This window comes from Phytophthora infestans, genomic scaffold, assembly GCF_000142945.1.
Source record: "Phytophthora infestans T30-4 supercont1.4 genomic scaffold, whole genome shotgun sequence".
NCBI lineage: Eukaryota > Oomycota > Peronosporomycetes > Peronosporales > Peronosporaceae > Phytophthora > Phytophthora infestans.
In genome coordinates this window covers 2,213,501-2,234,538 of record NW_003303755.1, presented here as the reverse complement: position 1 = coordinate 2,234,538, position 21,038 = coordinate 2,213,501, and the positions used below count along the sequence as shown (strand labels likewise).

Below are 21,038 nucleotides of genomic sequence, written 5' to 3'. Positions count from 1 at the left end.
CCGAGAAGAAGGAACCAGTTGGCTCCATGTGGGGACCACCACGCTTCACCTGGCTCTCTTCCAATGTACGCAATGCTGGCGCTGCAGTAGCTGTACGCGCCAAGCAGCTTCGTATACCCACGCTAACCTGCATCGCTATCGGTCGTTCGCGGAAGTCCACAAGGAACCTACCAAGAGCAGCATCCTTGCCGACGCAGCACGTGCTCAACGAGTCCGATATTGACGACTTCGGAAAGGAGCCCGAGCCCGAAGACGACAACGACAGCTCGGAGACTAGCAACAAAAAGTGTTCTATGCTCCATCCACCCTACTCGTGTACCCAAGGTTGCTCCTAGACAAAGAGTTGATGTACATGCATTAAGTGAGCTGATAGAAAGAGTAAAAAAATCACTTCAACTTGTCTTTTTATTGTGCCACACCTATTTGTACACTAAAACCAAACAAAAAACAATAGTTGCCGAAAATGGGCAAGCGCGACTCGAGTGGGCTTGATGAGCGCAAGCGACACAAACGGCGGCGCGATGAGGATAAGAAGAAGCACAAGAAAAGGAAGGAAAAGGATAGTAAGAGCCACCGTCGCCACAAGCGCATGCGCCACAGTAGCGGCAGTGACAGCGATAGTGATCGCGACAACGTTCCAGATTATGCAAGGGCAATGAAAGTAGTGCGTGAGCTGCTGACGGAGACACCGGAGCTGGCAGGGGACCTGTTGGGGTTAATTCAGATGGTAGACGATGGAGAGGTAGCTGTCATCGGGGGTATCGAGAACCGACGCATCCGCTCCAAGCTGAAAGAGCTCTTTCCGTTGCTGGGATTGGTCAAGGTTTGTGGCTTGAGCTCGAGTGAGTTGACGATATGCTAATACTAATGACTGGTATTATTGATGTAGCTTAGAGAACCTAAGGGTGCATTTGCCAAGCCGCGTAAGGCTAAGGATAATGGAGAGGGTCTCATGGAGGTGTTCCAGAGAATGCTGTCTGGAGACAGCGACAAGGTTGGTAGCTCCCACGCAATATGGTTGATGAAGGTGGCTGTATAATTAACGGTGTTTTATTCGTAGCAGCTGCCTAAGTCGGATGCAAGAGGAGAGCAAGATGACAATTTACCGACGAAAGGTACTGAACCTGTTGGAGAGAAGCCGGTGGTACAAAAGCCGATTAAACGGGACGTACCCATTGGGCCTACACTGCCTCCTGCATCAGCGAGATTGCCCAGCAGTGATGTTCAGAATGATGACAGTGACGATGAGGTTGTCGGTCCATCACTACCTGGCATGAAGGGATTCCGGCTGGCAGATGAGCGCGTTGAAGCGGAGATGGCACGTAAAGCAGAGCAGTTGGAAAAGGAGCAGTGGCAACGTGCACGTAATGGTGGCCAGGAAGAAAAGGGTGCAGGGAATGGGATGGTGCGAGAAGCATGGATGACTATGATGCCCGAAAGCTCAATCCTGAAGGATTCTCTAGGACCCCAGAACAGACCTCCTCCTGGCAAACCCGCGGCATTCCGCAGGTACAGTCTCATAGTTTAGTCGTCGTGGAGTGGTTATCTTGCTGACTATTGCATGTGTTGTTTTATATTTGCAGCAAGGAGCCGGCAGCAGTGGATAAGACGTGGTTTGATTCTCCTGAAGAACGAGAACGTGCGAAACGCGCCAAGCTGGACATGTACGACAAGGTGCTTTCGACGATGTGCTATCGTGAATGCTGTTCTGATCTACTTTCTTTGCTGTCTAGGGAGTTGCTTGGTTACGTCCGCGAGGAAAATGCTCCTAGCGTTGAAGCCGCTAGTAAGATATCCTCGACTACAGTACAGCCAAGCGTGAACGAATCGATCCTCCCGAATGCGAACCCCGAAGCAGACGAAGAAATGCGGAAGCAAATGGATAAACTGCGAAAGTCACGCGGACCATCGCTGTTAGAGCAGCACCAGCGCAAACAAGCTGAGCAGGCGAAAAGTGAAGCAGAGTCTACCCAGAACGTTGGTGGATGGAACAGGTTTGTAAATGCAGTTCGACTTCAGCGATCAAGAGCTTTATCTCATTGATCATTTATGCTAACCACGCAGGGATCGAGACCTTACAGTTCGTCGGGGAATGTCTGGGGACGATGCAGAGCGCATGATTTCGGCGGCAAAGCAGATCAACTCGAAGTTCACGGCACCGACAATTTCACGGCAGTTCTTGTAGCTTACGCCTCCTGATGCGATTAAGCATCTTACGACATTTTGACTTTGCCACGCGCAGCAATCAGAAATCGTGAAATTGCATTGATGATCATGGCAAGCACAGTGAGAACCCAGCCGACACCGGCGTTCCAACCGTTGAAAGACAGAGCATAAGTGAGGTTGGACTTGTGCTGCTGCCGGATGCTGTTAAGATCCTGTGCACAATCGACCTCCTTCTTGTCCTTATAGAGCTTTCCTACTGCTTCCTGCATCATCTTCTTCTGAAACTGCTTCCTGTGCTGAACTCGGTGCTTGTGTTTTAATTCACCTCGGGAAATGTTCTCTAACTGTTTGTCAAGTCGATCGACAAGCTGATCGCTGACACCATCAATCGACGTTGACGGTCCACGAACAATTTGCTTTGCACGATAGACGTCGGCACTGTTGAGAAACATGCAACGTTAGAGTCAAATCAAACGATAGTCGAATGAAGCTTCACCGTACCGAGCATCGTCAAAGTTATTAAGCTTCACTTTCGCCTTCGCACGTTGCTGGAGTGATTTAACGCAGTTCGGGTCTATGGAAAGAACTTGGTCGCACATCAACCGAGCCTTCTCCCATTGCTGTCGACAAAGGACCAGCATATTTCAATAAAATCAGCTCACAAAACTTGATAGCTTGTTCGCCCCTACCTCCATCATTAGCATGCAGGCAGCCAAGTTACAGGTCAGTGGAATCTGTAGCTCCTGTTGGCAAGAAATCTTCTCCTCTAAAGTAGAGCCAAAATCCAGCGCCGTAAGGGCCTGGATATACGCCTCTGCTGCCTGTTGATAGTTTCCAGTGTGGAAGGCGTCATTTCCAGCCTGTCGTTGAGTTTCTACCCACCGTGCCTTAGCCAGTTTGTCAAGTTGAGCGACTTGCTGGGCTGAGTGCTTCACTCTGGCTTTGGTGTCCAGGTATGCAATCTCCTTCTCCGACGTGTTCAGCATGATACCATTCTCCGTCTTTCGCTGTAACGTCACAGACCCGCATACATCAGTAGCTACAGGAGCCATGACTTCGTTGATACTGGCGAGCATTTTCGACACGGTGTACGCCTCCGGCATCGTTCGTTCTGGTTTCTGCACTCTTGGTGTTCTTTCTTCAATGCTGTACGACCAGACAATAACCGCTCTACTATTTATTTGCAGACGAGAAATGATCATTTTTACTCTTCGTCAACACAATGGCTATTCTCAGTCTACAAAGTAAAATCAGGACCGTCGCGCAACACTAGTATCACCCGCATAATACAAAACTTTTCACTTTCTTTTGCTCCGACTCTGCTTCTCCATCGCTCTCTGCTTTTTCGTCTTCAAGCCTGTTGCCTTTCCGATCCGACGCAGCAACTGCAAACTCCACCACCGAGAAAACCTACATATAAGACAAGATATGAACATCAGGGTCAAAGTAACAATACAAGCAGTTCTAGAAAACAAAATACAGGACACTCGTACAGTACGAACGTACCTGAAAATCGGCAGCTTTTTAGACGCTTCATTGCCTTCTGAAACAGGGTCACACGCGATGGCTAGCAGTAGAAACTGAATACCCAACACCGTAGACACACACAATTTACTTAGTCGTCTGCCACCAACAACGGATACAAACAATCAAACACATACCACTGGAAAGAGTAGAGCGAAGATGCCTTTGCTCACAAAATTGGGTACAAAGAACGTAGCCAGCGTGAAAGGACTCCCGAATCCCGCGAAATAAGCCCAGTTCTGCTCCAAATGGGCTAGTCTTCGCTCAAGACTCCAGCCAGCCAGGGACCACTTGTACTCGAAGCAGTAAAGCGAATACAGCCAGCTCAAGTGAATAAAACTCGTAGCAGGTCCAACGATCGGGATTAAGTAAGACAGCACAGTCTGCAGTAGAAAGAAGGCCACAAGAATTGCTCGGTACATCTCATCCCTAGCCAATCCCCATAAGCAGTATTTAGTGCTGAAACAACATACAGAGTCCATATCCCTGTACCCACCTAATCATATCGGTCACCGGGGTGGGTGACGGCTTGCCATGAAGCTGCATGTACGCTGAGCAACAAAAAAGTCACTCCTAATGTTAGGTCAACACGATATCATATGTGAGAGTTACACGCACCATCGTCGGCAATTTCTTGGTACCAGATTGTGTTCAAGATGAAGCTGATGCAGTAGATCGGGTACATCCACAGCACCTAAAAACAGCATAGAGTTGTCGGTATAGTGCACAATCTAATGACTCCGACGTTATTATGCACCTGATACAGTATAAAGACGAAGCCATCCACTCGATCTCGCACATCATCCACTTGAGTTGTCGTCCTGGAGTAACTCCACTTAGGCAACAACAAAGACAGCTTAAAGAAAAGGCTCCCTACCCGTAGGAGAAAGAGCGATGCAGAAGTTCCCCGAACATGTGAATCACTGGGATCACGGCTCGGTCAAAGAAGTAGATGCTTCCCAAGAAGATAAGGCCGTTGAGTACGAAGCACTATTGCGCTCAACAGTAAGGTTTAGAAATTAGTTTTACGCCCTGAAAATTGTGAGTCTACCGACCTTGACGCTGGACACACAAATGAGTCGCGACTTCAGATAGAAGAGCAGGATGCGGTGCAGCGAGACAGCGTGCTGTACGCCACCGCAGAACTCGCGGAAGCCGGCGCTAAAGGCGTCCGACATTTTCAGTACGATTTCTTGTTTCAAAGACGAAAAAGAAGTGAGCAAAAGCACAAATCAAATCACAAATCGCAAAACAAAATTGTGATTTTATTGTTGAAGCCAATTTAGGGAATGACTGCTGCTCGACGAAAAGGAGCGGAATGCGAAGGTGTCGCCTGTGAGCATGCACTGGGACAGCAGCCATTGCGACTGTATGAGTATCTTTGGTCCAATGCGAATCCTGACGATGAAGACAGCGGCAAGCAGGCGTTCTCACTCATGCTCACGGACACGGTGGTATTCAAGCGACAGAAGCCCGTTAAATGGTTCTTCACGTCCAAGCAGGAGCGGGGCAAGGTACGCAGCTACTATTAGTAGCAACGCTCAAACTGTGAAGCGCTGACGACCATAAGGGTGATTGCCCTATTCTATTGCAGATTTTGTGCAAGACCAAGAGGTTCTTGACCACTTCTCGAGTGCTGCAAGAGTTTCTGGTACCGCGATGGGTTTCGAACTCACTACCTAAGCTGGACAACGGTAAACAGATACTTGCAACTTTCTCCTACTTAGAGCGATCATCTGCGTTTGGCGAGATGCAGATGATTATCGAGCACCTGGACAAGGCGGAGCTAGGTGAGCTATGACACGTTTTGGTACTGCCGGGGTGAACTCACGATAGATTTTCTGCTTCAGAACATTTGCTTGAAAAGCGAGACAAGCCTGGACTTAGCGTCTTGCAGCGGTTTATCCCAACCCAGTCAGGATACAACCACACGGTTCGATCGGACTGGTCGGCGGATAGCTGCACGGTTCAAAAGTGCATTAGTCCGTTTTTGCTGAGCGACACGAAGATTTCTATAGCACAACGCACGGCCACATTCGAGGTCGATGATTCTTTACTTCGCCATCGTACGTGTCTGTTGCGTTGCTTAATGTTGCAGCTATTGACGTTTGGTACTGTGATTCTCATGAAACTTGATAGGCGATGTGACGGACAAGGAAGTACGGAAATCTATTGAGAGGATCAACGCGGAAATGAGGACCCACCTGGAAGCCATCGTAGGGAAAAAGATGGTTCGCTTTGTCAGCTACTTTAAGGTAATCAACTTGCTACTTTGCGCTTGTATTAATTAAGCTCTGTAGTGTACATTGATCAGCTAATTCCTGCTTATCGTTCCACGAACAGATTGGGGTTGATCATCGCATCTATCTGCTATGGAGCTCAATGCTTTCTTTTGATGCTGAAGCGAAGGGTGCTGCCAAGCACTATAGCATGGCACTGAGTCATTCTCTCTGCCCATCGTCCTCGTCAAACAATGAAGAAACACCGCAAATGACGAACCAGTCGCTCATCGGCTGTGCAGCCCAGCTGAAGGTTTGCCCAAACTGCAATCGAATGTTTCCAAGAGACGAAGTTCAGTACGTGGTAAGTCAAATATGCCGAGGGGTTGCATCTTCTAGGCACGATGAATCGTAGTAAGTGATGCTCTGCTCTGCTCTAGGTAACCAACAAGTCGATTATTCAGCAATGCAAGCGTGATTCAGTCGACAACGCTGAGAAGATGATCCCGACTATGCTTAATGGATCCATTCAAGGAGAGCGATACAAGCATGTGAAACGGTCTGCAGCCTATCTGTAAGTTTGCCTTTGTAATATTGGTGAGACTCCTCCTGTTCGAGGTGAGAGCATCATTTCTATTTGTTTAAATCGCTGTTTTCGTGAAGATACCAGACAGTACAACTTTGCTTTCCCTGCGCTAGAAATGTCAACGTGGAAGTTAAAACATGCAGCTCGCCAAGCCGAAACAACAATGAGGACGTCATGCATGACCAGAGTACAGGTATGTCAAATGAAGATACGAGACTTCAAGCTGACCAGCATCTACCCAAGGAAAACAAGCGTTGCAGTTCTGCTAAAGAAGAGGAAGTAAGGAAACCCCAGAAGCCGATCGTGGTAGTACATACGCGAGCATTTTCTGCTGGCTCGATGCGGATGAATTTCTCCAAGAAAAACATCACGAACGGTAGCAACCAGTATCGGCAGTATTTCTTGCGAGTCCTTCCTCGTTTGCATGCGTTCGGCCCACCAGAACTAGCTCCTCGAGATCGAATGCGTCAACTAGCGTTCCACTTGAAGCGCACGTACGGCCATCCATCTCTACGCTTTGCGCTATCACAATGTAACGTGTTCCCTGTTGGATCCTCTACGCACGCTGGGTTGTGTCTGCAGTACAGAACTACTGATGTCGGTAGCTCTCTATGTAAGCAACTGCCACTCTTAAAACAATTTGCTCTGTACTAACTGTACTGTGGACAGTGGGCAGAGCTATCTCAAGTGCAAGAATCGTCGATAAACCCGCAGACCATCGACATCGACGCAATTGACAGTTTACTCGCCGCCAGTCTTAAATCTTCGTATCAGACTACTCGTTCTACTGAGGATGCACCCTCCCACCCGCGGCGACAAATAATTCGGCCTACTCGCTTCATGCAAGCTACGGAAGCTTCGTGTCCTTTGATCCCCAGTGATCCGTCGACAACAATGTGCGTGCCAAAGAGACCCGATCGACCACATAGCTGCATCCCAGCCAGCTTTACCTCTCGCAGAGCACGGCTACTTTCGCTTACAGCAAGGAAAGTTCGTGAACCTTCGAGTAGCGACGAAATGCAGCCTGCAGACTCATCTGGCCGATCGAAACCAACCGTGCACGTTATCGATGGGATTCAGTGTCGTGTGCAAATGTCCGCCAGAAATGATGATGACGGTCAGTGCGTGTTGCATCTCGAGGTGGTCAAGTTGTCCAGTGCGGACAGCAACCAAGCACTGGAGCTAACGCTCAAGACCTCCCAGGTACGTCGACTCACGCCATCAATTGGACAGCAACGTCACTAACCACTACCCTGCACAGATCATCGCGCTGCTTGGGAAAACTCAACATCTCTCCAGTCAATCTGCTCTGCTTAATGGGATTCTGCCGCTTCTTCGGATCGAAAACGCGCAGCTATGCATTCCCGTACTGCAGCAGCGACAACAATGTGCGGCATTGCCAGGGTCGAGTTCACAGTCATCCCTTTTGCTGCCGCATCCTCCTCCTTGTCGAGTGCCAAACGACAACCAAGCGCATTTTGAATAGAGCAAACGAATCTTTTGCCAAAACGCCACGTGCGTGGCACCAGTGTTTTGCACCAGTGAAGCCATTTCAAATCCCCAATCCTTGCAAAAACGGGACTTGACATGTGAAATGAGTGGCAACTGGCAAGTGAAGCCACTTTTTGCTGGCAAAAATATTATATCATGTTTCTAAGGTTTTAGTGTCGACCAGTCATTTCCCACGCTCGTGGCCCGCGCTTCCGCATCATTCCCGTAACCGCGCCAGTCCTCTCACTTCTTCCTCAATTGATCGACGGACAAACATGGCGGACTTCACCCCGGAGCAGTTGGAGGCATGTCTGCTGCAGCTTACGAACCCGGACACGGAGCAGATCAAGCAGGCGGAGGTTGCACTTAAGGCCTACACCAAGCAGATCGCGTCTGTAGGCGGTCTGCTCACGCAGTTGCAGCACTCGGCCAAGCCCGAAGTGCGTCAGCTTGCCGCTCTCATGCTGCGCAAGAAGATCTTCAAGCACTGGCCCAAGCTGGATGCGGCTGCGCAGGCTCAGGCCAAGCAGGTGCTGCTCAGCCGCGCTGCCGAGGACCCCGTGCACGTGGTGCGCTCCACTGTGGCCACGCTCATCGCTGCGTTGGCTTTGCACGAAGTGCCCGCTGGCAACTGGCCCGAGCTCATGGTGTTCATCAACACGTGCGCCAATAGCGCCAGCGTTGACCAGCGTGAGATGAGCATGAAGCTGCTGCAGCTTCTGGGCGAGGGCATGGGCACGTCGCTCCAGCCGCACTTTAACGACCTTAAGCAGCTGTACGCCAAGGCTCTTCAGGACCCCGAGAACCTCAAGGTCCGTGTGGGAGCCATGCGCGCTGCCTGCAGCCTCGTCGAGTTCTTGGAGGAAGCTGACCTGCGTGGTTTCCGCGAGCTCGTGCCGCTTATGATCACTGTGCTGCAGCAGTGCGTGGCCAACGGCGCTGAAGCCGAGGCCGTCGAGTTCATGGACGTGTTCTCGGAGATCGCGTCGCACCCGTTCCCCATTCTGGACCAGGCCTTCCCTCAGTTCATTGAGCTGCTGTTGCAGATCATCCTGGCCGAGCAGCTTGAGGTGAGCACTCGCGCGTCCGCCAGCTACGCTATCGGCGAGTTCATCAAGAAGAAACCGAAGACTATCGGCAAGAAGAACCTGGTGGCCAAGATCTTCACCACTATGTTGGACATTGTGGCCGCTGACGAGGCCGTGTCCTGTGGCCTTATCTCAAACCTGCTCGAGCGTGAAAGCAAGGAAGAAGGTGACGATGACGAGGATGACGAGTCCCCCGGCCACTTGGCCCAGCAGACGCTGGACTCGCTGGCCCTTAGCGTGCCAGCCAAGTACCTAAACCTCGTGGTTTTTGGCATCTGCAACGAGTACATCACAGCTCAGGACGCTCGTAAGCGTAAGGCTGGTGTGTTGGCCCTAGGTATCCTGTCGGAGGGATGCTGCGAGTTCATGTGCCAGAACCTGAACGAGTTGCTGCCTGCCGTGTACCGCGTCGCTCAGGATGCCGACCAGCACGTGCGTGAGGCCGCATGCTTCGCTCTTGGCCAGTTCGCCGAGTTCCTGCAGCCTACGATCACGGACCACTACACGGACATTCTGCCTATTGGTCTCACTCTGCTGGACGACGCGTCGAAGGTCATCAAAGCCACTGCTTTGTACGTATTGGACGAAATCACGCAGAGCATGGAGAGCGAGCAGGTGTTCCCGTACCTTGAGACGCTGGTGACAAAGCTCGTGGATGTGTTGCGTACTGGCTCGCCGCAGCTGCAGAAGATGGCTCTGGATGCCGTTGGCTCTATTGCCATTGGTGCCAAGGACGCCTTCTTGCCGTACTTCCCGTCTGTGGCCGAGCTGATTCAGCCGTTCTGGGGCATCACGGACCCCAAGTTCTTCTTCCTACGTGGCGCGGCCATCGAGTGCCTGGGCTACCTGGCTACGGCCCTGGGTAAGGAGCCTTTCCGTCCTTATTTTGCGCCCTCGATGCCGTTCGTGTTCTCTTCGTTCGAGCTGGACGACTCGGAGCTGAAGGAACAGGCGTTCGTGTACTTTATTAACGTGTCGAGCATCTTCAAGCAAGAGTTCGCCCCGTTCCTTGACCAGGCTGCCACTCACGTGCTCCAGGCTATTGTCAGTGACGAGGGTCTCCGTGTTATGGACGATGATGAGGACGTTCTGGGCGGTGTCGACTCGGACGATGAGGAGGACGGAGACGACCACGTGCTGCGTCACATTAGTATCCGTACCGACGCGCTGAACTCCAAGGTGCGCGCTGTCGCCGCCGTGGAGGAGCTGGCTCTGAACTGCGGTGGCTCCGTGTTCGAACCGTACATTCCCAAGTTCCTGGAGGCTCTGGCTCCGCTCACCGAGTACATTCACGAGGACGTGCGTGGCGCTGTGGCTGAGGCTTTGGCTGCTCTTGTTATCTGCTCGTTCGAAGCTTCGCACGCCTCCAGCGGTGACGCACAGGTGTGGACTAAGGGTGATTTCAACAAGAACATCTTGACGCCAAACAACGCTGTGATCGCGTCGGCTGTGATGAAGAGTTTGGTGGAGGAGCTACTGGAGGACCCTGAAGAGGTTGTCGTGGAGAAGGCCTTCAACGCTATTAAGGCCATGAGCGCTCGTGTGGGGCCCGTCGTGACGATGGACCACATGAACGAGCTGATGCGCATCACCAAGACTGTTCTTGCTCACGAGCACGTCTGTCAGACTAGCCACGAGGAAGATGAGGATGAAGAAGAAGAGGAGGGTGGCTCTGTGCTGGAGAGCGCATCGGAGCTGATCGGTGTGCTGGCCAAGTGCTACGGCGAGCACTTCTTGTCTGCGTTCCAGGAGCTGTTCCCTGCTCTGCTGGCGTTCGCCACTGGTCTGCGTGCTGTGCGTGACCGTGCCGCTGCAGTAGGCTGCTTCGCTGAGGTACTTCGCGAACTGGGCCCTGGCGCCCTGGGCTTCGTGGAGAGCGTGTTCCCGGTCGTTCTGCAGGGTCTTGCTTCCGACAACTACGTGCTGAAGGCCAACAGCGCCTTCTGCATGGGTATTCTTGCTGAGGTCAGTGGCGACAAGCTGACTAGCGCCTACGAACAGATGCTGCAGGCTCTGCGACCGCTGTTTGAGACCTCGGGCAACGACGAAGTGGTGACGGACAACGCGTGCGCTGCTGTGGCTCGTATGATCATCGCTGGCGGTGCCAACCTGCCTCTGGAGGCCGTGCTGCCCGTGTTCCTCGGCGCTCTGCCGCTGAAGGCTGACATGGATGAGAGCCCCGTGTGCTTCCGTTGTCTGAACGGCCTTGTGAGCTCGCAAAACCCGGTGGCGCTCAATCTGATGCCGCAGGTGCTTGACGTGTACGCCAAGGCCCTGGCCCCTACGTCCAGCGTAGAGGAGGAGACCCAGGCTGAGGTGAAGGTGTGTGTGCGTGGTTTGCTTCAGGCCTATGAGGTCCAAATGAAGGAAGTCATTGCACAGATGAGCCCGGACGCCCAGGCTGCTCTTAGCTCGGCCCTTAACTAAGAGTTCCTCGGAAATAGGTAGTATAGAAGTATGAGGCGTGCACCATCTGCCTCTTGCTTCACCCACGGCTTTGGTTCTTTTTGATAAGTAGTGAGTAGGTTGGGGAATATGTATAGAGATTTTCCTTTTTTCTTCTTTCTTGCATTTTAGCAAATGTTATGCTCCTAACAAGCACTGTGCGAGCATGGATACATTTCTACAAGTACGTACAGTAGTAACTTCAATAATACATGTACGTGGCACTAAAGTTGAAGTTGAAATTTATCAACACATCTTACTAAGGAAGCACTTTTGACAAAATTAAAATACAACACTGCACTATTCTTTAAGTGGTTTCACTCGACGGGGTAAGCTCTGCGGAAGCGAAGATGGCGTTTGGCGATACGTCGACAGGTCTAATAATGCCGCATCGCGTCATTCCGGGAAATCGGGGGCACGCTACTCTTTTTTTATTCCACAATGCTTGGTGGCTGGTGTAGGAGTCGTTGCATCTGGAATGGCCGTCGGGGCGATCGAAGACGCAATTGTCGGGGTTTCAGATGTCACACTAGGGCTCGCAGTGGTCACGTTAAATGTCGGACTGGAATTAGTTGCTTCCGGTGTCACACTTGGGGTGCACGGCGTTTCCGAAGAGGCAGTAGACGTCGGCGTTTCCGGAGAGGCAGTTGACGTCGGCAATTCCGGAGCAGTAGACGTCGGTGTTTCCGGAGCGGCAGTAGACGTCGGCGCTCCCGGAGAGGCAGTAGTAGACATGGGTGTTTCCGGAGCGACAGTAGACGTCGGCGATTCCGGAGAGGCAGTAGTAGACGTGGGTGTTTCCGGAGCGGCAGTAGTAGACGTAGGCGTTTCCGGAGCGGCAGTAGTAGACGTTGGCGTTTCCGGAGCGACAGTAGTAGACGTAGGCGTTCCCGGAGCGGCAGTTGTAGACGTCGGTGTTTCCGGAGTAGGTGTGCCACCACGTGAAGCCGCGTTGTACAGAGCCCAGGAACGGGTGAGACCGTCATCCATGGTAGCTGTCGCTAATTTCGCCAGTGCATCAGCTTGGTTGATGACAGCTTCGTTCACAAGCAACAACGATAGCCACGGGTTGGAGGTATCACTGCCCGTAACAATCGCCTCCTTTGACAGAATATCATCCCATTCTTCCTGGACGAACGTCTTCGTGCGTGCCAAACCGTTGATAGGCGAAACAGGGATCATTTGAATACCATGGATGCAATACTTTTCGGCGCTGAACCACGTCGCGTAGTCAGCCTTGTTGTCGAAAAAAATGCCCGTGACGTGGTTGGGAACGAACTGAGGCGGGTGGATCGTGTTGTCTGATGTCATGAGGAAATAGGTTCGGACAGCGCGAGCATTGAGGCGCAACATGAGACTCCCCAGGTCTTCCACCGCCTTGTTTTCTGAAACCTGTCCCCACAATTTCATGCCGTAGAAGAAGTTGAGGTCCTCCGATGTGCTCTCCTCGTCCTTGCCATCAGCCATGGGGGTCACACCGTGCGAGTACGAATGACCCAAATACCAAGAGAAGTGGCGGAACGTAGGGAAGTATTGGTCATCCGCGCTTGGGTTGGCAACATCGCGAAGGATCGTCCATACCATCGTCTCTAGTTGCGGCATCCCCGACCACGTCGGATCTAGTTTTTTCAGAATAGCCGACGCCGTGATCCAGTAGCCGTAGTGATAGTGGTGGTCATTGTAGATCCCATTGCCGAAATCCACATCGATGTTGTTGGCGGTGAAGACCTGGCTGGTGACGATGCCCTTGTAGGCGGTCTCATACGCGAGAGGCGAGCTAAGAGTGTTGCTAAGGAACGGCTCAAGTAGTTTCTCAAGCTTCGTCAGACAGGTGCTCAACAGTGTAGTGTCATCGCCCACAACAGCGCTGTCAGCGGCCATCAAGCAGAGCGATGCGTACTTCTGGTACGCCTTGCCATTAAAGTACCAGCTGCCTGTGCTGAAGCTCCAGTCGCTATCGATGTCGCTCTGCAGAGTCGGCAGCAGCTTAATCTTCGAGACCACGTCCACAGACCGTCTGCTAGCCGGGTAAAAATCCACCTCTTCGTCCGCCTCGCTCTCCGTCAGCGTCCAGCTCCCGGACGTCGACACTTGGCCCACCATCTGACCGCGGGTGGACGAGTGCAGGACAATGGCGTCGCTTGACTGTGCGGTGATGGCGTTGTCCATGACTTCCACTTGATGAGGCAGAGCAAAGTGAAGAAGACCCGTGCTATCACATCCACTGCCCTCAGTTTCCCACTGCAACGTATAGGAGGTGCGGGACTCCATAGACACATTACCACCGTGGATGATACAGGACGCGTAGTCATCGTACACACTCTGCTCGTTGCTGTCAGGAAGAATCGCCACTCGAAGCGTGCCGGTGTACGGTGCGTTAGACACAAGAGCAGAGCCTGTGCTGTCAATCGAGAAGGATGCACTGGGGTCGCTAGAATAAACAACCCACGTCTGGCTGTTTGCCAGTTGAATGACGTACTTGCCCGCAGTCGAGTCGTCTACGATGGTCATTGCGTATTCGGACACAATGCTGGCGGTGAGACCGGAGTACGTGGCGGAGACGAACGCCATACCGTTTACAAGAGACGAATCCATGCAGTTGTCACTTCCTGACGCACAAGTACGAAGACTGGCACCCATGTCGCTGAACGAATAGATTTCGTAGTCAGGTTTTGACGAAAACTCGGTCGCCGATAGCGTTAGATCATTGCGGAACGCATGCAAGTAGTACTTGACGACACCGTTCACCTCATTGGCCATGCTACGGTATGTGTACGAGTAGCAGGCCTGGAGACCAAAGGGTGCTTGCTTGGGTAGCTTGAGAGCGTACGGGTTGGACCAGGCAGGGTTGGCCACCGTGTTGATGTCTTGTTTGGTGGTGTGGATGAGGTTTCCCCACCACTTGTTGGTGGGAATCGGCTTAGTGAGCAAGTCGGAAGCTACGTTGATGATCGGCGCTAGCTCGGTGAGGGTGTCGTAACGCTGGAAGAGATCGGAAGGTTCATCAGTCGAGAACGGAGCCATGTAGCCGCCACTCGATGTCGTGTCTGCTGCAAAAGATTGAGTTGTTCCTGCGACGGCCACTGCCGCTTGTATCAAATGCGTGATCTTCATCGGTGTGTCGTGAGAGGCTGACTCGAGTGCTTTATCACTAGCCAGCCGAATTGGAAGTGAGTCTCGCTTACGAGCGAGATGTTCGCCACCAAATCGACAAGGCAGTCGGAAAGTTGGCAGATACTTTGTCTTGTTGCCAGGCTCGGGCCACTAATTAAAATTGCCGACATCTCAGCGCATTGTCTTGACTTGAAAAGCAATACACGCTTGTAAGCCTGTTATTACATCTTTTTCGAGCTGACCACAAACTTGACCACTTCTGAGAAGCACGGACGCCGATCTTCCGCTTGCATTGCGCTGATACCTAAATCAGAAAGCCGCCACCACGAGAAGCTGGAGCGGTGCTAGTGAGGAAACGCCGCCTACTGGGACGAAAAGTGTTCTCATGAAATTGCCACCGCGTCGATTCACTTAATATTTGCTGAAAACAGTCGAACATCCCAAGTGACATTTTGTTGGTCGCGAAGGCAACGCGAAAAATACTTGCGTCAGACAATGAGTCAAGTCAAGAGATGGCCTCATTTTGCAGGCATCTTCGCCCCAAATAGGCGTCATGTGGTTCCACAGAAAAGAGTAAATTTAGCGCCGACACACACGTGTGGTGTTGGAAGTGACACCGGACGGCTCTCATCGTCCGTGTCAGATTCAACGTAGCTGCAACCTGAAGACAGCTCAAACAACAAGGGATAGCGCTTAAGCAAAGGTCTCGGTGAAATAAGCTGCAACCTGAAGACGGTTCGAAATATGCCTTTAGCCATTTTAGACTCCAATAAAATACAGTTAAAAAAGTATTTTAAAGATTTCTAACATGAAGTTAAAATACCGGTATCTGCAAATTAAAAAAAGCGATATAAAGTTTTTCTTTTTGTCAAGAAGCAAAACAACACTTTTTTCGCAACTTGCTTTTTACATCTCTACAAGTATTGTTTTTTTAGTTTTAGGAATGAGATGCCTCTCAAGCGGCCGTCAAGCGACCAATTTGACGCTAACAGGCCCCACAAAGTGTCAGGTGCACTACCTCCAGCCGCCAACGCTGCGGTGAAGAAGCTACAGCGAGCATGCAAAGAATTGCAGCTGTCGAGTCTCCCTCGCGTGATGACCGGGCGTGAGGAAGAACGCGACGAAATCTACACGGCGCTTCGCTCCTCCATCGAGCAGCAGAGTGCCGGTGGACCAATCTACATCAGTGGCCTCCCAGGAGCGGGTAAGACATCCATCGTGAAGGAGGTAATCCGTATGCTTGAGGCTCAGCGAGACAGCGGGAAGCTCCGCAACTTTGCATGGGTGGAAGTCAACGGGCTGCAGATGCCACGGCCAGACGTCGCCTATACTGTACTATGGAAGGCCTTGCACCCACCTACAACTGAAGAAGAGGATAGTGAGCTTCAACCCTCGCGTGCGAACGTGAGCGCTGCACGACGATGCGAGATTCTGCAACGCGAGTTCCACACCAAGAGTTCAACGCGGCCCATGCTGCTGGTGCTACTGGACGAGATGGACTTCATGCTGGCCGGCAAGAACCAGGTACTGTATAATCTGCTAGAATGGCAGACCTCCGCCTCGGCGAAGCTTGTATTGGTTGGTATTGCCAACACTATGGACTTGCCAGAGCGACTGCCAACCAAGATCCGCAGTCGATTGGGTGGCCACCGCATTACCTTTTCAGCGTACACCAGAGCTCAGCTAGAGAACATCATTCAGCAGCGACTACTTCAGCTAGACATCTTCAGTGAGGAGGCTATCCAGATCTGTGCCAAGACGCTGGCACACCAGTCGGGTGATGTGCGTCAGGCGCTGTCGCTTTGCCGCAAGTCTGCGGAGGTGTGTTTGCACAGGCTTACTGAGCTTGACCGGTCTGCAGCTGCAACAAATAAAGGTGAATTGTTCGTGACAGGTCAAGATTTGCACGATGCACAGCAGGCCGTGTCGGTGTCAGCGCCAATGAGTCGCCTCCGTGCGTGCAGCAAGTTCGAGTGCACGTTTCTGGTCGCTTTGCGCATGGAAGTACGCTCAAACGCAACTCGTGGGGTCAATAAGAATGGCGCGGAACTGGAAGCTGTGATCGAGCGGTTTGCGATTTTGTGCAAGACTCACTCGTTCGTGCCGATCCCGCGACTGCGCGGACTGCTTTTCATTTGTGACGAGTTGGAGCGCTCGGGGATCATCAAACAGATATCTACTCGAACATCGCGTTACCCGCTGTTGGAGCTGCGGTGCTCTCACCAAGAACTTCAAGACGTGTTCCTTACACACCACATCGGCATGCAGCTAATTTCGTAAAAGAGTCCCGCCATTCAACGCAGTAGCTCGATTTAAGCCGCTACGTGTTGTTGTACGTACTGTTGTAATAGTAGCTATGCTCCAAATGCATTCGTTGACAACAACTTGTACTTACAGAAGTACACAGCTGCAACAAATAATAACCCGTACCCTAACGCGGACGATCGAATTTTGTTCTACTGCAATAATAAATAGACCTGACGAGTGCTAATCGTCGATGACACACGCATTTCAGCAAGGGGCAAACAAGAGCTGAAGTACTAATTACTAGTACTACGTAATAGTATTAATAAAACTTGTTTTTCCGGTACCTCACGTTACGCAGTAGCTCATAGAGGAAACAGCAGCACCAAAATCCACACTTTTTGATGCCACATTCGCCACTTGCAATAGATCGACAAATAGTAATAGTACAGTAGTACACGGTACTGTTCTGAAGAAACACAGATTCTTTTGAAAAGGGTGGTGTTAAAAAACACCAGGTGAAGAGTGAGGAATCAGAGCTCCTCGCAACAAAGGCTAGCTCAAAAAGCAGCCAGTGATGGTAAAGTTGCTGTTTAGGCTGCCGAAGCGACCTGAAACACTAAGCGAAATGCGCTTATCCGCCGAAGCCGTACAGAGTGCGGCCCTGGCGCTTAAGAGCGTACACGACATCCATGGCAGTCACGGTTTTACGGCGAGCGTGCTCAGTGTAGGTGACCGAGTCACGGATGACGTTCTCGAGGAACACCTTGAGGACACCGCGGGTCTCCTCGTAGATGAGGCCGGAGATACGCTTGACACCGCCACGACGTGCGAGACGACGGATAGCGGGCTTGGTGATGCCCTGGATGTTGTCACGAAGAACCTTGCGGTGACGCTTAGCGCCGCCCTTGCCGAGTCCCTTGCCGCCCTTGCCGCGTCCGGACATTGTTCAGTAGTTGATTTTCTTGAGAAAAGAGGAGTGGAAAGTTGTTGTTTCCAAGCCGGAAATTGAAGAATGAGAGTTGGGAGCACCCGCGCTTTTTGTGGCCAAGCCCCTCTATACCGGTACCGAGTCTCTGTTTTTTTCGGTTTGAAAAGGCGGAGACCTACCCTCAGCCAAACAAGACGTTTTTCACAGGATGCACTTCGGAGTGGTTGATTGGTCAATCTCTCATCATCTAAAAATAGGCTTCGCTCATTGGCGGAACCTTATTAGAGGGGGTCCGCTGAGTGGCCCAACAGCAAGCACAATGTCAAGCTCATTCTCAAATTCTCCCTCAAGTTCTCAACTTCGAAGAAAAGAAACACAATGGCTCGTACCAAGCAAACCGCCCGCAAGTCCACCGGTGGCAAGGCCCCACGCAAGCAGCTCGCCACCAAGGCCGCCCGCAAGTCGGCCCCCGCCACTGGCGGTGTCAAGAAGCCTCACCGTTACCGCCCCGGTACGGTCGCTCTGCGTGAGATCCGTCGCTACCAGAAGTCGACGGAGCTTCTGATCCGCAAGCTGCCCTTCCAGCGTCTGGTGCGTGAAATTGCCCAGGACTTCAAGACGGACCTGCGTTTCCAGGGCTCGGCTGTGCTTGCTCTGCAGGAGGCTGCCGAGGCCTACCTGGTGGGTCTGTTCGAGGACACCAACCTGTGCGCTATCCACGCCAAGCGTGTTACCATCATGCCCAAGGACATTCAGCTGGCCCGTCGCATCCGTGGCGAGCGCTCGTAAGTTGTTTGTCCGCAACTGCGTAGCTCTAGCTGCTAAGTAGGTGAGCTCCTTTGTGAGCCTGCTTACTCTTTTCGTGTCGGTTTGACCTCGTCAGGCCAACACCTTTCATTCTGGTGTTTTTTAACACCACCCTTTTTAAAAGAACAGTCAAACAATTCGTTGTAGGCTTAGATGCGTAACCAGTTAAATTATTACTAGATAGAGAGAGGCAAAAGCGATTGAGGTCACACAAGTACCACTAGTAGTCGTGGGAGAACCTCTGTTATCCAGAGGATGAAGGTACATCTTTCCATGCATTCAGCATCGGAATGCTACTGTAGTTGTTCAAACGATCGTACTACTTCGTTGTATGTACATGTATCAAGGCGTGTGCAGTACTTAAGTACTACCTCCGCTCGGAAAAAGATAACCATTTGTTTTTTTTTTGCGCAGCGCTCCGCCTCGTTCATTTGGGGGTTATTAATTTGTGAGAGGCTGGCTAGCTAGCTTTATGGCGAGAGGTGACAGTGAGAAACTAAGCAAGGCACAGGCGTTCATGCTCCGCCGTGCAACTACAGATACAAAAACGGATCTAAGACGGCAACTACATCGCCACATTCTGAAGGGGCGCTCAGTGGGGCTTCTGGAACTTTAGCGGTAGGCGGTGGGGGGCTGCTCGCTGCAAGAAGCAGCATGTACGCGTTAGCATTGGCGGGTGAGGTAGCGTCACAAGGCAGTGACGTAGGGAGAGTGCCAGCTCGTACTTGCTTGTCCTTGTGCCGGAGCGCGCCAACTTGTGCGTGGGTGTAAGTAGTGGGCGGGTCTGTCTGAGCGCACGCCGTATGTAGCCTTCCTTGATCAGCTACTGAACCAGGTAGCAGCTCATGTTGGACGCGCGCTGAAGCAGACGCTGGTTTTCGCGCTCATTGACAGGAACTGCAGCGATTCTCTCGCACAGCTCAGCTCGAACCACCTTCTTCCTACCACATGCGCTCTTCCTTGACTTGACCACGGCTGCTACTCGATCTCCCATTGAATTGATTCCACGCCTCCAAATTCGCTCGACAACTTGGCGGCCCACACGGAAGTACGCTGCAACCCGAACGATCTCTCCATGTTTGAGCACTCCTCCCACGCTGCGAAGCAGTAAGGTCTTCCAGACGGCCTGGCGCTCACTGTTTGATCTCCAGCTTTCAAAATGAAAGCTGGGAGCGGGAGCCAGTCTGGTCGGGAAAGCGCGGGAGATTCGAAATCCAAAAAGTGATCGGCATAGAGGGGATATGTATTTTGGTAGGCTATCATATAATTTGAAATGGTTTTCTTTTTCAAAACGGAGGTAGTACCACTGTAGTACTGTACTACAGCAAGGTTTTACTGTAGTATTACAAGCACTTCAAGGAACTGTTCTCGTGTCTCGGTGAACCTTTCGCGCCCTATAAATTTACTGTATTAAAATGCTGCGCTAATGACCTGAGTCAGGACTCATGAAACAATCTGTGTCGAGAAGTTCCAAAGCACCAACCGCTCTCTAATTTCTTGAGCGTAAAACTGAACACATGCGCAGCACAATGGCGGAGATTCATTCCCGCAATTTCCGCATCTACTTTTCTAATACCTCGTGAAAAATAGATAAAACAAACAGCTAATAAATTTCTCGAGCAAAGGGTGGTGTTAAAAAACACCAAGATAGAAAGAAAGTCAACCCAAAGCCGCAGCTTGTGTGACAGTAGGGCGACTTTGGTAAGTTGACACTTAAGCCGACGTGAACTTGGTCACAGCCTTCGTGCCCTCCGACACGGCGTGCTTGGCAAGCTCACCAGGGAGCATGAGGCGCACGGCAGTCTGGATCTCACGGCTGGAAAGCGTGGACTTCTTGTTGTAGCGGGACAGCTTGCCGGCCTCCGAAGCGATGCGCTCGAAAATGTCATTGATGAACGAATTCATGATCGACATGCCGCGCTTGCTGATACCCGTGTCAGGGTGCACCTGACGCAGCACCTTGTAGATGTAGGTCGAGTACGACTCAACACGCTTCTTGCCCTTGCCCTTGCCGGACTTGGCAACCGTCTTTGCGGCCTTCTTGGAGGGAGTCTTCGCCATTGCTGCTGGTAGAGAGGAGAGTAGAAACTGCTTTTACTGCGTGAGTCAAATCTCGGAATGACAACCTTCATGCAGCGTTGGCCGCTACTTTTTCCCGCGCGCCGCTCAAATTATAAACATGTGGCTCCATCTCGCAATGATGGTAGCTTTTCAATCGGGCTCGCTTCACACGCGCTGATTGGCGGAATCGGTATTGTCTTTATTTTATTGGTGGGTGGCGAAACAGAGGGTCCACTAATCAGCTGACAAGTGTAGACACACAAGCAGCCGGCATCCGGCATCCGAGGTCCGCTGTCCGACGAATAAAAGAGGCGTCAGATCTCCCACTTCTAGCCACGCGGCTAATACTCGATCCAAGGTAG

The 21,038-nt window shown here is 51.7% G+C and overlaps 10 protein-coding genes across 10 annotated transcripts; 5 read left to right on the top strand and 5 right to left on the bottom strand.

Moving 5' to 3' along the window:
* Positions 1-655: 655 nt before the first annotated feature.
* On the top strand, positions 656-2,185 carry PITG_03559 (uncharacterized protein; the record flags this gene model as incomplete). The annotated part of the gene is made up of 7 exons (XM_002906574.1): positions 656-823; positions 890-998; positions 1,203-1,370; positions 1,413-1,509; positions 1,584-1,664; positions 1,734-1,994; positions 2,065-2,185. The coding sequence occupies 7 exons, from the start codon at positions 656-658 to the stop codon at positions 2,183-2,185; spliced, it is 1,005 nt and encodes a 334-aa protein (XP_002906620.1).
* A 28-nt stretch (positions 2,186-2,213) lies between these two features.
* PITG_03558 (uncharacterized protein) lies at positions 2,214-3,269 on the bottom strand (the record flags this gene model as incomplete). The annotated part of the gene is made up of 3 exons (XM_002906573.1): positions 2,214-2,604; positions 2,668-2,786; positions 2,856-3,269. The coding sequence occupies 3 exons, from the start codon at positions 3,267-3,269 to the stop codon at positions 2,214-2,216; spliced, it is 924 nt and encodes a 307-aa protein (XP_002906619.1).
* A 195-nt stretch (positions 3,270-3,464) lies between these two features.
* Positions 3,465-4,893, bottom strand: PITG_03557 (uncharacterized protein; the record flags this gene model as incomplete). Its single annotated transcript, XM_002906572.1, has 8 exons — positions 3,465-3,576; positions 3,673-3,746; positions 3,828-4,119; positions 4,187-4,241; positions 4,309-4,384; positions 4,448-4,511; positions 4,568-4,680; positions 4,746-4,893. The coding sequence occupies 8 exons, from the start codon at positions 4,866-4,868 to the stop codon at positions 3,465-3,467; spliced, it is 909 nt and encodes a 302-aa protein (XP_002906618.1).
* An 86-nt stretch (positions 4,894-4,979) lies between these two features.
* Positions 4,980-5,981, top strand: PITG_03556 (uncharacterized protein; the record flags this gene model as incomplete). Its single annotated transcript, XM_002906571.1, has 4 exons — positions 4,980-5,204; positions 5,285-5,480; positions 5,541-5,756; positions 5,830-5,981. The coding sequence occupies 4 exons, from the start codon at positions 4,980-4,982 to the stop codon at positions 5,979-5,981; spliced, it is 789 nt and encodes a 262-aa protein (XP_002906617.1).
* Positions 5,982-8,261: 2,280 nt separating this feature from the next.
* On the top strand, positions 8,262-11,501 carry PITG_03555 (importin-like protein; the record flags this gene model as incomplete). The annotated part of the gene is made up of 1 exon (XM_002906570.1): positions 8,262-11,501. The coding sequence occupies one exon, from the start codon at positions 8,262-8,264 to the stop codon at positions 11,499-11,501; it is 3,240 nt and encodes a 1,079-aa protein (XP_002906616.1).
* Positions 11,502-12,597: 1,096 nt separating this feature from the next.
* PITG_03554 (endo-1,3(4)-beta-glucanase, putative) lies at positions 12,598-14,633 on the bottom strand (the record flags this gene model as incomplete). Its single annotated transcript, XM_002906569.1, has 2 exons — positions 12,598-12,620; positions 12,677-14,633. 2 exons carry the CDS (start codon positions 14,631-14,633, stop codon positions 12,598-12,600), a joined length of 1,980 nt encoding a protein of 659 aa, XP_002906615.1.
* Positions 14,634-15,581: 948 nt separating this feature from the next.
* On the top strand, positions 15,582-16,913 carry PITG_03553 (origin recognition complex subunit, putative; the record flags this gene model as incomplete). Its single annotated transcript, XM_002906568.1, has 1 exon — positions 15,582-16,913. The coding sequence occupies one exon, from the start codon at positions 15,582-15,584 to the stop codon at positions 16,911-16,913; it is 1,332 nt and encodes a 443-aa protein (XP_002906614.1).
* Positions 16,914-17,350: 437 nt separating this feature from the next.
* On the bottom strand, positions 17,351-17,873 carry PITG_03552 (histone H4; the record flags this gene model as incomplete). The annotated part of the gene is made up of 1 exon (XM_002906567.1): positions 17,351-17,873. One exon carries the CDS (start codon positions 17,821-17,823, stop codon positions 17,512-17,514), a length of 312 nt encoding a protein of 103 aa, XP_002906613.1.
* A 313-nt stretch (positions 17,874-18,186) lies between these two features.
* Positions 18,187-18,597, top strand: PITG_03551 (histone H3; the record flags this gene model as incomplete). The annotated part of the gene is made up of 1 exon (XM_002906566.1): positions 18,187-18,597. One exon carries the CDS (start codon positions 18,187-18,189, stop codon positions 18,595-18,597), a length of 411 nt encoding a protein of 136 aa, XP_002906612.1.
* Positions 18,598-20,226: 1,629 nt separating this feature from the next.
* PITG_03550 (histone H2B) lies at positions 20,227-20,719 on the bottom strand (the record flags this gene model as incomplete). Its single annotated transcript, XM_002906565.1, has 1 exon — positions 20,227-20,719. The coding sequence occupies one exon, from the start codon at positions 20,674-20,676 to the stop codon at positions 20,329-20,331; it is 348 nt and encodes a 115-aa protein (XP_002906611.1).
* Between the last annotated feature and the right edge of the window lie 319 nt (positions 20,720-21,038).